Raw genomic sequence first — 14,134 nt, 5'->3', positions numbered from 1 at the left:
TCCACTGCCATTTCTTGGTTCCCTATTACATTTCCCCATGCCTCATTCTCAAAGGGATCTTATTTATTTTGGCCTCTTTCTTCCATTTTATACATGTAAAGAATCTCTTACAGACCATCATGCACATTTACCTTCATAGTTTATTTTCTTTTTATCATTGTTTTTGGGTCATCTTTTGTTGGTTTTTAAAACTACCCTAGTCCTCTGGCTTACCAGTAATTTTTGTCATAATATGTAATTTTTGTTCTTTCTATTTAATGCTATCATTCACTTCTCTGGTTATCAATAAATGACTTATTCCCATCTTTGAATCCTTCTTTTTCACTGGGATATGTCTTATTTGTGAGTCATAGGCTATTTTCATAAACATCTGCCACTATTCCTCAAACCTCTTTGCTGCTAAACTCAGTCCATCCAGCTAACTCTCATTCCTTTGTATTTTAATGTTTGATACAGTTGCTTGTAACTCAAGTTTCTCACTCTAAGTTATTACGCCATAATGTTATGGCATGTTTTTTAAGGGATCTTTTACTCTGAGATCATGTAATAAAGCTGCCTCATTACACATTACCAGATCCAAAAGTGTCTGATCCCTGTTTGGATTCACAACATATTGTTTTCGGAAACTGTCCTGTACACACAATGTGAATTCTTCTCCATGGCTACTTCCTGCCAGTCTGACTTTCCCAATCTACTTGAAAATTCAAGTGACCCATAATTAATGTACTGCCTTTTTTGCATAGCCTCATTATCTCCTGATGTATCTGACTTCTAGAATAGCTACTGTTAGGATAATCTAGATTACTCTCAGCACTATGATATTCCCCTTGTTATTTATTATCCCAACCCATATGGATTCTACATCTTCTGATCCAAGATTATTTCTCGCTTTTATACTTATTCCATCCCATACTAACAGCACTATGCCAAACCCTTTCCTTCCTGCCTGTCCTTTTGAAAAGTCACATACCCCAAAATGTTTAGTTCCCAGCGTTGATCTCCTTGTAACCATGTCTCTGTAATGGCTATAAGATCATATAACATTAACATCTATTTGTGTTGTTGATTCATTTATTTTGTTCCAAATGCAATGTGCATTTAAGTAAAAAAGAGCCAATAATTTGTCTTTTTATCACTTTTTCTTCCTTTGACCACCATTTCCTCTGTGCTGTGTGTACAAGCAGCCACTTTGATTCCAGGACAACACTACCATGCAGCCAGTATGAAAATTAGTGGGGAAAGTGCCTGTGATCCCATTTACTACCGTCTTCCTATGTTTGCACACTCTGTCCCTTCCTGTCCCATTCTGGATATCATTATCAAATTAGTTCCCCTGCAAAGCTGCTGTATCCTTTTGCTTTGTAAGCCTTCATTTCCCCCACTCCCAAACCCTCACCCCTCTCATTATTTTGAAGTCCTCTCCGCAGCTCTGGTTATTTGATTTATCAGGACACTGGTCCTACCACAGTTTAAGTGAAGCTTTCTTCTCCTGCAGTACTGTGCCCCATAAACTGAAAGCCACTCCATCCAGACCAATCTTTGAGGCATGCTTTCAATTCCTCAACTTGATTTACCTTGTTCCTGTTGCCTGTGGCTCAGGTAATAATTCAGAGATTAGTACCTTTGAGGTTTTGCTCTCTAATTTAGCTACAAACTGTTCAAAATCTTTCACCAGCACAATCTTCCTAGTCCAACTCGTCATTAGTACCAATGAGAACGATGGTTACCAGATCCATCACCTCCCATTCCACGATCTTAAACCCTGAGGAGATTTGGCTAACTTTGGCACCAAGAGGGCAAAACAGCTTCTGGGACTCATTCTCATGGCTGCAGTGAACAGCATTTATTTCACTAATTATACTTTTTCCTACTATTACATTCCTATTTCCTATCATTGAACATCTCTCTGAACCAAGGTACCATCGTCCCTGTAGTCCCTACTCTCCTCCACACAGCTTGTAAGAACCTTGTAACTGTTAGACATTTGCAGCAGCTGAGGCACCTAGAAACTACCTGCATGGTCCTCTGACCTGCTAGACCTGCAGTCACAATCCCCTGTTCCTGATTACAGACCAATTTTCAATAATCCAGTCTGAAGGGTGTGACTGCCCTCTGGAGCAGTCCAGGTAACTTGCCCCTTCCCTGATTTGGGGTAATGTCTGCAGCTCAGAATCCAGCTCCTCAACTTGGATCTGAAGTTCCTCAAGCTGCAAACACTTACTACAGATGGGTTCACTCTGGATCACATTGGTGTCCAGCTGTTAGTGCCTGCTGCCATAGCAATACCTCACTCAACCCACCATCCTTCTACAATCTGATGTAATTTATAAGTTAATTATTCTGCATTCTCTAACTACAGCTATTTTTAAGAAAAGAGTAAAAGACTAGAGATCTAAGCACAAATTGAAGTCCTTATTTTATCTTTGAAGACTAGAAATATTCATCGATTCTACTCCCCAATCAGCTATTTTCCTTGCTGTCACATCATGTGATGTCCCTGCCACTGTTGGGTTTACTCATTAACTCAAAATCGCATTAAATGCATCCACTGAAACGCAGTGAACCTAGGGACTGTGCTGCTTTTATGTCTCTAAATGTTGAAAAACATCAACAAAGTGCTGGAAATAATGAGACAAAAGCTCCTGAACTTCACAAGAAAATCAATTCGACCTGCGGATACATCTATGTTGATCCAGAACCTAACCAGCTGATGAGACTGCAACTAACACACCTTTTAGTGTATCAGGGAATCATAGAGTCATACAGCACAGAAACAGTCCCTTTGGTTCAAGACACCTTGCAGAAGCCCTGGAGTGTGTTAGAAGACCCCTTATACAGAAGATGAAATCTATTTTTGTAATTTTTATTCCTTGGCACTGGATTGTGGTGACAAAATAATTTTTCCTGTATCTTTCTAGATATATGTGACAATAAACGTGAAAACATAGAAAATAGGTGCAGGAGTAGCCATTCAGCGCATCAACCTTGCACCACCATGCATATGATCATTCCTGATCATGAAATTTCAGTATCCCATTCCCAATTTCTCTCCATACTCCATATCAAACGAACTGGCCCCAACAGATTTCTGTGGGAGAGAATTCCACAGGTTTATAACTCTGAGTGAAGAATTCTTCCTCATCTCATTAATAGAGGCATAGAGATGTACAGCATGGAAACGGACCCTTCGGTCCAACCCGTTCATGCTGACCAGATATCCCAACCCAATCTAGTCTCACCTGCCAGCACCCGGCCCATATCCCTCCAAACCCTTCCTATTCATATACCCATCCAAATGCCTCTTAAATGTTGCAATTGTACCAGCCTCCACCACTTCTCTGGCAGCTCATTCCATACATGTACCACCCTCTGCGTGAAAAAGTTGCCCCTTAGGTCTCTTTTATATCTTTCCCCTCTCACCCTAAACCTATGCCCTCTAGTTCTGAACTCCCCGACCCTAGGGAAAATATTTTGTCTATTTTTCCTATCCATGCCCCTCATAATTTGTAAACCTCTATAAGGTCACCCCTCAGCCTCTGACGCTCCAAGGAAAACAGCCCCGACCTGTTTAGCCTCTCCCTGTAGTTCAGATCCTCCAACCCTGGCAACATCCTTGTAAATCTTTTCTGAACCCTTTCAAGTTTCACAACATCTTTCCGATAAGAAGGAGACCAGAATTGCATGCAATATTCCAACAGTGGCCTAACCAATGTCCTGTACAGCCGCAACATGACCTCCCAACTCCTGTACTCAATACTCTGATCAATAAAGGAAAGCATGCCAAACGCCTTCTTCACTATCCTATCTACCTGCGAATCCACTTTCAAGGAGCTATGAACTTCCACTCCAAAGTGTCTTTGTTCAGCAACACTCCCTGGGACCTTACCATTAAGCGTATAAGTCCTGCTAAGATTTGCTTTCCCAAATTGCAGCACCTCGCATTTATCTGAATTAAACAACATCTGCCACTTCTCAGCCCATTGGCCCACCTGATCAAGATCCCATTGTAATCTGAGGTAACTTTTTTGCTGTCCACTACACCTCCAATTTTGGTGTCATCTGCAAACTTACGAACTATACCTCTTATGCTCACATCCAAATAAATTTGTATAAATGATGAAAAGTAGAGGACCCAGCACTGATCCTTGTGGCACTCCACTGCTCACAGACCTCCAGTCTGAAAAACAACCTTCTACCACCACCCCCTGTCTTCTACCTTTGAGCTAATACTTGTAGAATCTCTTTGGATTATCCATTCCAGACCCTTACCTCCATGACAGTGCATCCCCATTCCTAATCACCGCTGCAGCAAAAGTAGTTTTCTTCATTTCTCCATTCCTTCTTTTGCTAATTACAATATGTCCTCTGGTTGCCAGTCTTTTTATCAACACAAACAGTTGCACCTGTTCAGTTCTGTCCAGACTGCTCGATATTTTGAACACCTCTACCAATTCTCCTTCACACCTCTTTTCTGAAGAAAACAATCCCAGTTTCTCCAATCTCTAATAGGGGACAGCAAGGTGGTTCAGTGGTTAGCACTGCTGCCCTCCAGCGCCAGTGACCCGGGTTCAATTCCATCTTGGGCAACTGTCCCTATGCAGTTTGCACGTTCATTCTGTCTGTGGGTTTCCGCTGGGAGCTCTGGTTTCCTCCCACGCTCCAAAAATGTGCAGCCGTGCTGAATTGCCCACAGTGTCCAGGGATGTGCAGACGAGGTGGGTTAGCCATGGGAACTGCAAGATTACAGGGGTGGTGTGGGGTCTGAGTGGGATGTCCTTTGGAGGGTCAGTGTGAACTGAATGGGCGTAATGGCCAGCTTCCACACTGTAGGGATTCTATGATGAATTCATCTATAATTGAATATTCTCACTCTCGAGCCATTCCTGTGAATCTTTTTTGCCTTTTCTACAATACTACAGAACTGGACACAGTACTCCAGTTGAGACCAAACCAGCATTTTATACTACAGTAGTTCATTATAACTTTGTTATTTGTGTACTCTAGCCCTTATTTATAAAGTCTAAGATTGTTTATGTTTTATTAAGCACACTTTTGATCTGTCCTTTTTCCCTTCAATAATTTGTGCATACATAAATGCAAGTCCCTCTCTTCATACCAAAATGAAACATTTTATATTTCATTTCTATGTATTAAATTTCATCTGATCTATCTGTCTGTCTGTCTGTCTGTCTACCTATCAATCTGTCTATCTGTCTGTCTGTCTATCTATCTATGTCTTTCTGTCTATCCTGTCTACCCTTTCCTCCTTTCTTGTAGGTGCTGACACTTGCTATAGTGTAGTTCCAGAACACATGTATTCTGAGGTAATTTATTCCAAAATGCATCAGCACAGGCAGTAGATTGTCGGCAGTCTGGTCAGCCAGGAGAACATTACAGCTGATGTTGATCATGTGCTGTTCTTACAGATGGCTGCAGCTCTTCTGTTGTACCCAGCCCAAGGTTCAAGGATTGTCAGCCATACTTGCCGAGAGAATGAATTCTCCTCTATTCTCCCTTGGCCAGTAGAAAAGGAGCAAGGGCAGAAATAAAGGGGAGCAAACTATGTTGGACTTCAAAATTGTGTACAGATCGGAGAGAACTAAGCCTTTTAATGGTTTTCTGCTGATATTTTGCAGATTATTAACTTCTACATGTGTCTACTTATGGAAAGGAGTAAAGATGCCTCTTTGCCTAAAGTTTACGCATTTAGTACTTTCTTCTATCTGAAATTGCATACTGGAGGTTACCAGACAGTAAAGCAGTGGACAAAGGGTATCGATTTATTTGAAAAGGACCTTATACTGGTACCAGTCCATTTGGGTGTACACTGGTGTTTGACGGTAAGCAAGCATTTCCTTTGTTCACATCGTATCCTGTGTTTCTTGTGCTGTTATTCTGGGTCCCATTCATTAACATTTTGTTATCTGTTAATTTACCTGAGAGTCATTGAAACTTGGTCCAATCGATAATGGGTAAAAAGCTACAACAGACCATGTTTGATTCTCAAACTATTACTAAATTTGCACGTCTTGTCCAGAGCAACAATTGAAGTGTGAGAGTTGACTTCAACTCAGAGGAGAAAAGACAACCAAATTTGTTGACCACTGATAGTTATGCAGGAGTCTATGCTGAAAGGAGCTAATGTGTGAATATTTAGTGGAGACAAAATGATTTCTTTGCAGTTGAATAGCTGAGGCTCAAATACAGCTATTCCTTGGGTTGCGAACAGATTCCATTCTGGAGTCCATTTGCAAGTCAGTTTGTATGCAAGTTGAAACACAATGCAAGACAATATAAAATAGCCTTTGGCTAGTACAGGAAAGGTTCATATCTCATTGGATCGTTAAAATTGCACACCCCTGTATGGGATTCCTTTTGTAAGTGTGAGTGTTCATAAGTCAGGTGTTCATAAATCAGGGACCCCCTGATTGAAATCAGAGCAAGAGGGAACAGTAACCTAAATCATCAGGGAATAAAAATAGTTCTAAAAGAGAAGTGTGAAAGGATTCTTAAACAGAACAAATATTAAAGATGAATTAAATTTCCTATACAACAATGTACAGCCGTTGGAAAGAACAAGAATAGATAAAGGGATTAAGTGTATGGAATCTTAGGCAATGATGATCACAAGATAATAAGGTTGAAGATGAAGGGTCATATAGATCTACAACACAGAAAAAGCAAATGGAAGTAGATAAATTTAGGATATCTGATCAGCATGGATGAGTTGGATCGAAGGGTCTGTTTCCATGCTGTACATCTCTATGACTCTATGACCTTTGTCCCATTGCGTCCACACTGGTCAAAAACAATCCTCTAACTATTCTGATCCCATTTTCTAGAACTTGGCTCATCATATTCTTTGCCTTGGCTTCACAAGTGCAGATCTAAATACTACTTCAATGTTGTAAGGGTTTCTACCTCGACCACCTGCACAGGCAGTGAGTTCTAAATTCCCACCACCCTCTGAGTTAAGGTTTCCTTCACATCTCAAAACCTTCTCTCCCTGACCTTAAACTCTATCAAGGGGAAATGTCTCTTCCTGTCTATCCTTTCTGTGCCCCTCATAATTTTATACATCTCAGACATGCCCGCTCTCAGTCTTCTCAGCTCCAAGGAAAACAATCTCTCTTCATAACTATAGGTCTCTGGTCTAAGCAATGTCCTGGTAAATCTCCTCTGCACTCTTTCCAGTGCTATCATATCCTTGCTGTAATGTGGATTCCAGAACTGCACACAATACTCTTGCTGTCGTCTAACCAATATTTTATATAGTTCTAGCATTATGTCCCTGCTCTTAAACTCTGCCATTTTCTATGTATTCCTTATCCTGCACAAGTGCATCATCTCTCATTCATCTGGATTGGAAGTACATTTGCCACTGATCAGTTCATCTAACCAGCTCATCTATGTCTTTCTATTATCTAAAGCTATCCTCCTTACCACTCCACCAATTTTTTGTATCATCTGCAAACTTCATTCCGTCATTCAAATCTAAGTCTTTTTTTACATAAACCACAAGCAGCAAGAACCTCAATACTGACCACTGTGGGGCTCCACTGGACATAGACTTCAAGTTGGGAAAAACACCCCTCAGCCATCAACCTATATTTCCTTCCAAAAGTGTTGTTACAATTTGCCAAATTTCCTTGGATCCCATGGATTGATGTAACCTTTGCTATCAGTCTCAGGACCTTATCAAAAGCTGAAGTCCAAACAGACTACGTCAAAATTACAATACCTCATCTATAAACCTGGTCACCTCTTTGAAAAATTCTATCAAGCTGGTCAGATCTGACCTCCCCTTAACAAAAAGATACTGACTGTAGTTGCTTAATCCCTGCCTCTTCAAGTGTAGATTAATTCTGTTCCTCAGAGTTGCTTCCAATAGTTTCCCTACCATCAAGGTTAGATTGACCGGTCTGGAGTTTCCTGGTTTATTCTTTGCTCAATTCTTGAATAATTGTACTCTATTGGCTGCCTTCCAGTGCTCTGGAATTTGTCCTATTGCCAGGGAAGAATTGAACATGTTTGCAAGTGCCCCTGCTATTTCCTCCCTTGTCTCACTGAACAACCAGAATATATTTCATCCAACTGTGGAATTTATCAAATTTTTAGTCTGAGACACCATACCACGCCTCTTTTCTGAGTTAATTTCTTGAATTGTTCTCTTCCTAATTTCCAGACCCATATAGTCTCTCTCGTTAGTGAACACTGACTCAAAGTATTCATTTAGGACACTATCCTGGCTCCACACACACCCTGCTGTGGTCCGTAATGGGCTCTACTCTTTCTCTTGCTATCCTTTCACTGTTAATGTACCTGGAAAACAACTTAGGATTTCCTTTTTACCTGTCAGTTTCCTTACATGTCCCCTTTTTCACTCTTCCAGTCTCCTTTTTAAATTCCCTGTTGCACATTCTATCCTCCTCTGGAGCTTCTGCTGTTTTGAGCTCTCAGTATTTGCTATAAGGCTCCCCTTTTCTCTTAATCCAATGCTGTATATCCCTCAATATCCAGGGTTCACAGAATTTGATAGTCCCACCACTCTGGCCAAGTCATATCTGATCTCATTCAAGTTAGCCATCTCCCAATTTAAGACTTTGATTTCAGGCCCATCCTGTCCATTTTCATAATAATCTTCCATTTAATTGAACTGTCTACAAAATGCTTCCCCATTGATAATTCAACCGTTTGCCCAGTTTTGTTATCTAAAAGATTGAGAAGGATTTCAGTAAGTCAAGCGCCAAAGTGATAAATTATAGAAAAATTGATGCTTTTGAGGTTTAGAATGGAATTTGGGGAAAATAAACTAGAAATTTTACTGATGGACGAAGAACAAGAATGAGGAACGTTTAAACCTGTGCTCAATAGAGCAAGGAAAAATACAACTCACAAGAAGGCAAGAACAAACTAGCCAGTAATGGATATCAGCTTAGCTAAATAAAGAAACAATGACAAAATTGAAATGAAAGAAAATGTCTACAGTCAGAATGTAGACAAAACAAAAGGATAACTTTTCGAAGAGATAAGGAGAAACTTCTTTCGCCAGAGAATAGTGAATCTGTGGACTTCATTGCCACAGAAGGCTGTGGAGGCCAGGTCATTGAGTATGTTTAACACTGAGATAGTTAAGTTCTGAATTGCCAAGGGGATCCAAGGTTATAGAGAGAAAATGTGAAAATGGGGTTGAAAAACCTACCAGCCATGATTGATTGGCGAAGGAGACTCGAATGGCTTAATTTCTGCTCCTGTGTCTTCTGGTCTGATTACAAAAGAGAACACAAAGAAGTCAATAAATAATTGAGAAGGGAAAGATCAATCACAAAATTAAAATTTGCCTGCAATGTAAAAAGAAATGGTAAAGTATGGATAGAAAACTGGCCACAAAGTAGAGTCCCTCTGTTCCCCAAGTTCATTCTCTCATGTTCCCGTATTGTTCTCTGTCTTCCCTTGCCATCATATCAAAACCTTGTATTGCTTTCTCTCCTTCTAAAACAAAGACTTTTCCATTGTTTCTGTTCCCTTTCTATTTCTTTCTGACAAGCTGCCTTTCCAGTAGGACACACTGGATCCATGCTTTCCACTACCTAAATGGCCCATTCCTCAGCCACCTCCCCAGTCTCAAAGACATTGACACCAGTTGGCAGTCGGTCTGCTGTCTCACTGCCTTCAGAGGCAGAGTGCTCAGCCTCAACAGAATTGATGATATTTTTGATACCACCCCCTGACTTAGTACTACTTTTGTTGTACTTGGCTGCTGCTGCCATAGGGGGCACTTTAATGGCAGCTTTCTGCCATTAGGTTTGATTCCAGGCCAGAATAAGATGAAAGTAACAAAATCTGATCTCACCCAAGGAAAGAGGGATGAAACTGAGATTTAAGTGTTCCTGAGCTTTATAAAAGAGATGAAACAAAGCAATCTTTTTTGTGTGCAATTCAGTATGAGGTGAACAATGACACTTAAAAGATAAATTTGTATGAAACAGGTAGCAGATTTAAGAAAGAAGACAATCCTTCACCTTGATTCCATGGGCCAGTGGAATGATGATTTATGCTGGATACTGTTGTAAGTACCAAGCTGGAAATAAATGTCATGGTGTTACGATGTGGCGTGAACCCTTCCGCTAATTAACTCAAACACCCAGAAAAGCTCCCCTCGCCTCGTAATCTGTTAAAGTATGAGTGACAGAAAACTCCCAAATTTCACTATTTGGACCAGCACGGTGACTCAGTGGTTAGCATTGCTGCCTCCCATCGCAAGGGACCTGGGTTTGATTCTAGCCTCGGGTGACTGTGTGGAGTTTACACATTCTCTTCGTGTCTGCATGGGTTTTCTCCAGGTGCTCCAGTTTCCTCCCACAACCCAAAAAATGTGCAGGTTAGGTAAATTGACCAAGCTGAACTGCCTATGATGTTCAGGGATGTGTCAGTTAGGTGCATTAGTCAGGGGTAAATATAGGATAATAGGAAAGGGGAATGGGTTTGGATGGATTACTCATTGGAGAGATTCTATGATTCACTTTATTCTTTAACTTAAAAGTGAACATTCAACAATAACAATTTATAATTCTAAGGCCCCTTTATCTTAACTACTTATTATCTGCCTTCAACTTTACAACAATATACTGTTCCAATAAACATGTAATAAAATTACATCAACTTAATTTCAAACCAACACAGCGGCTGTCATCTTCAGTGTATGTCTTCCTCAGGTTGTCTCCCTGGGTTGTCTTTAATCTTTTGCTGCAAAGATGTTTCATATGAGAAAGGTACCTTTGATAGAGAGGGTGTTGCTGGCAGTTACTGTGGCGATGGCAGTTGGTCTCACTCTCTAACTGCCAAAATGTCAGCTTCTTTATACCTTAAACATTGGATTGTCTCATTGGTTCGAAGTTGGAAAACACAATAAACTCAAAATCGATTGGGTTTTAGTGTCCTGGGGCGTAATTTAAACTGGTTCGATTTGAATTGTTGTCAAAACAACTGAGGTATCTAGTTCACAACCAAATGTTACATATTTTCAATTTTCCAGTATACTCTGAGACTGCCAGTCAGTCACATGACAGGTACCTGCAAACTTTCAGTGCAAAACAGCCTTCACTCTATTAAAGGCACAATACAATAGTGATTTGTTTTCTGCTGTCAGGTTTGTGCAAACTCAGTTGCAGGATTATAATTGTATATACAGCTTCTAGTATAAGCAGAAAAATTGGTCAATAAACAAAAGCTCCTGAAATAGCTTCCAAGAAAACAAGGCTTCCTGTTAACTCAATACATGCGAAACCAATGTGGAACAGCAATCATCAAAGCAATGACACCGTTCATCTGATAATTATAAACGAAAATGCCATTCAACATATCCATAAAAGCTCTCCTATTACAATATTTGTTTCGCTCTCAGGTTTTGTTTTCTCAGACTTCATTCAGATGCCAATTCATTGAAGTGATCATGCTTTGTGTAGAGAAGAACATTTTGATACCAGTTTTAAATGTGCCTTTTATCTTGGGATTGGAATCCTCCTTCCAAGGCTGGATATGTGGGTTATTCTCTCTGGAGTTTGCAAGAATGAGATGCGATCTCAATGAAAAATGCAGGATTTCAAAGGCGAGTTGAAGTGAATTTGAATGAACTCTGGATTTCTATTTCATTTCATCTTGTGTTGTTGCTGTAAGGTTATTTTCTTTCACTGCTGAAGAACCCAAATTTCTTCAGTATTTATTCTTGACATTTGAATAAATTCACTTGTGCATCCTAAGCATGACTGGCTGAGCCAGCATTTATTTGCCCTTGAGAAGGTAACAATGAGCTGCCTTCTCGAACTGCTGCGATCCACGTGCAGTAAATGGATCCACAATACCCTTGGAAGGAATTCCAGGATTTTGACCCTGTGACACTGAAGAAAGAGCAATACTGTCATGGACAGATGCATCTGCAGCAGACAGATTGTTGAAGATGGAGTCAAGTATGCTTTTTCCTCACAACCAAAGGAGACTCTGTCTAGCAGCTATGTATTTTGGGACTTGATCCATTCAGTTGTACTGCTGCTGAATCATATTTGGTGATGGACGTTGAAGTCCCCCACACCAAGTGTGTTCTGCTTCCTTGCCACACTTCTTCCAAATGTTGTTCGACATGGAGGATCACTGATTCATTTGCCAAGAGAGGACAGTACATGGTATCAGCCAGAGATTTCCTTGCCCATGATTGACTTGATGCCATGAGAATTCATGGTGTCTTACTGTCTATTTTGAGGACTCAGTGCAACATCCCCTGTGTACCACAGTGCCACCTCTGATTGGCCTATCCAGCTGGTGGGACAGGACATACCCCGGGATATGGTGACGGTTTTGTCTGAGATATTTTTTGCAATGTATGATTCCATGAGAATGGAATCAGGTGGTTGTTCAATTTTGTCATTATCTCCTACATGTTAGTAAAGAGGACATGAGGAATTGTCAGAGCTGTTTTTGGGGTTTTTTTTTCCATCATTTCTGGTCCCTTGGCCAATGCTAGGTGGTCCATCCAGTTTTATTTCTTTTGTCAGACTTTGCAGCAATTGTTACAACTGGATGGTTTACTGAGCTGTTTTAGAGGGCACCAGGAACTTTATCTCTCAGACTTCAGTGTTAGGTTTCAAAAAGCATAGGAGATGAAATGTTTAACAGGAGAAGCTTTGTGAAGAAGATGTTCATAATCCAAGGTAGCAAGTTGGACTGAGCTGTTTCTCTGTAGACTTGCTGATGATGTCATCATGATATCACCTGATCAGACTCTTAATTTGAAGTCTTCAAGATATTAACAGGAAAAGACTGGGTAGATAAAGATAAACTCCTGCCATGAGAACCAGGTGCATAGTCTAAAGATTAGGGCTAGACCATTCAGGAGAGATGTTAGGAAGCAATCCTGCACACAAAATGTGGTAGATGTTTGAAACTGTCTTCCACAAAGGCAGAGGATGCGAGACAGTTAATTTTACGTCTTAGATGGATAAATTTTTGTTAAGCAGAAGCATAAAGATAAGGATATGGGTCAAAGGCAGGTCTGTGGACTTGGGCCACAGATATACCATGATTATATTGAAACAGGTTTGATGGGCTGAATGGCCTACTCCTGTTCCCATGTTCTTAAAATGACTGTGACATGATTACATAAATAGACAACACAAAGGAACTCAACAATAGGAATCAGTTCTGTGATTCTTCACTGCTGTGTCTTGATGTCCAAACCTAGACATAAAGTACTCCAAGTTTGTTTATACTAGTGTACTGTGTAGTTTCAGGAATACATGTGGTTGTGTGAGTTAACTGTAAAACTTAGAATTCCATTTCCTTTATTGGTGCTGCTATTAGGAAGTCCAGTTCTCTTTGAATTTCTTTCCTGGTTTCTTCAATTCTATTCATTGGCATTTTGTAGCCTATTTTTACTTCCTTTTTGAAGTACTTTGCATTTGTCTGGAATAAACTTTATTTGTAATTGATTTGCTCGTATTTTTTTTGAATGCCTGTGACTTATTGAGCCACACACACGACCCATACATATGTCATCTATGTATTTAACCATTAAAAGATGCAAATTAGAAATGGTGACCCAGAAGATTGGGCCTTTTTACTTTTGGGTGCATCGCCTAATTTTTTCCTTCTTTTAGTCATTCCACAATTTTTTTTTAGTATTCTATCCAAACTCCTGGAGCAGCACGATTGACCCTGTGCTTACCGCTGCTGCCTCAGAGCGCCAGGAGCCCGGGTTTGATTCTACTGTGGTGACTGTCTGTGTGGAGTTTGCACATTCTCCACATGTCTGCGTCGGTTTCCTCCGGTAGTCCAAAGATGTGCAGGTTTGGCCATGCTAAATTGCCCATAGTGTCCAAGGATGTACAGGCTAGATGGATTAGCTGTGGCGTTGCAGGGTTACAGGGATAAGGTAGGGAAATGGGTCTGTGTGGGATGCTGTTTGTAGGGTCGGCGTGGACTCCACATTGTAGGAATTCTATGATTCCGACCTGCCAAAACCATTTTTTTTTGTAATTATGTATATTTTCTTTAAGTTTGATATTGCCTATACCTTTCCTAATAATCCACTGACCAATCCTTGGAATTTTACTTGTTAGAATGTATCTATTCTGTACAATCT

General features: G+C 40.4%; 1 protein-coding gene across 1 annotated transcript in view; it reads left to right on the top strand.

Annotated features, from left to right (window-relative positions):
• senp2 (SUMO specific peptidase 2) overlaps nt 1-14,134 on the top strand; it is a 118,636-nt gene that overhangs the window by 91,653 nt on the left and 12,849 nt on the right. Inside the window, exons 13-14 of the mRNA XM_072578689.1 lie at nt 5,637-5,840; nt 9,990-10,069. Coding sequence (XP_072434790.1) covers nt 5,637-5,840; nt 9,990-10,069 — 284 coding nt within the window. The remainder of the gene's footprint in view (nt 1-5,636; nt 5,841-9,989; nt 10,070-14,134) is intronic.

This window comes from Chiloscyllium punctatum, chromosome 10, assembly GCF_047496795.1.
Source record: "Chiloscyllium punctatum isolate Juve2018m chromosome 10, sChiPun1.3, whole genome shotgun sequence".
NCBI lineage: Eukaryota > Metazoa > Chordata > Chondrichthyes > Orectolobiformes > Hemiscylliidae > Chiloscyllium > Chiloscyllium punctatum.
The sequence above is the reverse complement of the archived record's forward strand: the minus strand, read 5'-3'. Positions and strand labels throughout refer to the sequence as shown.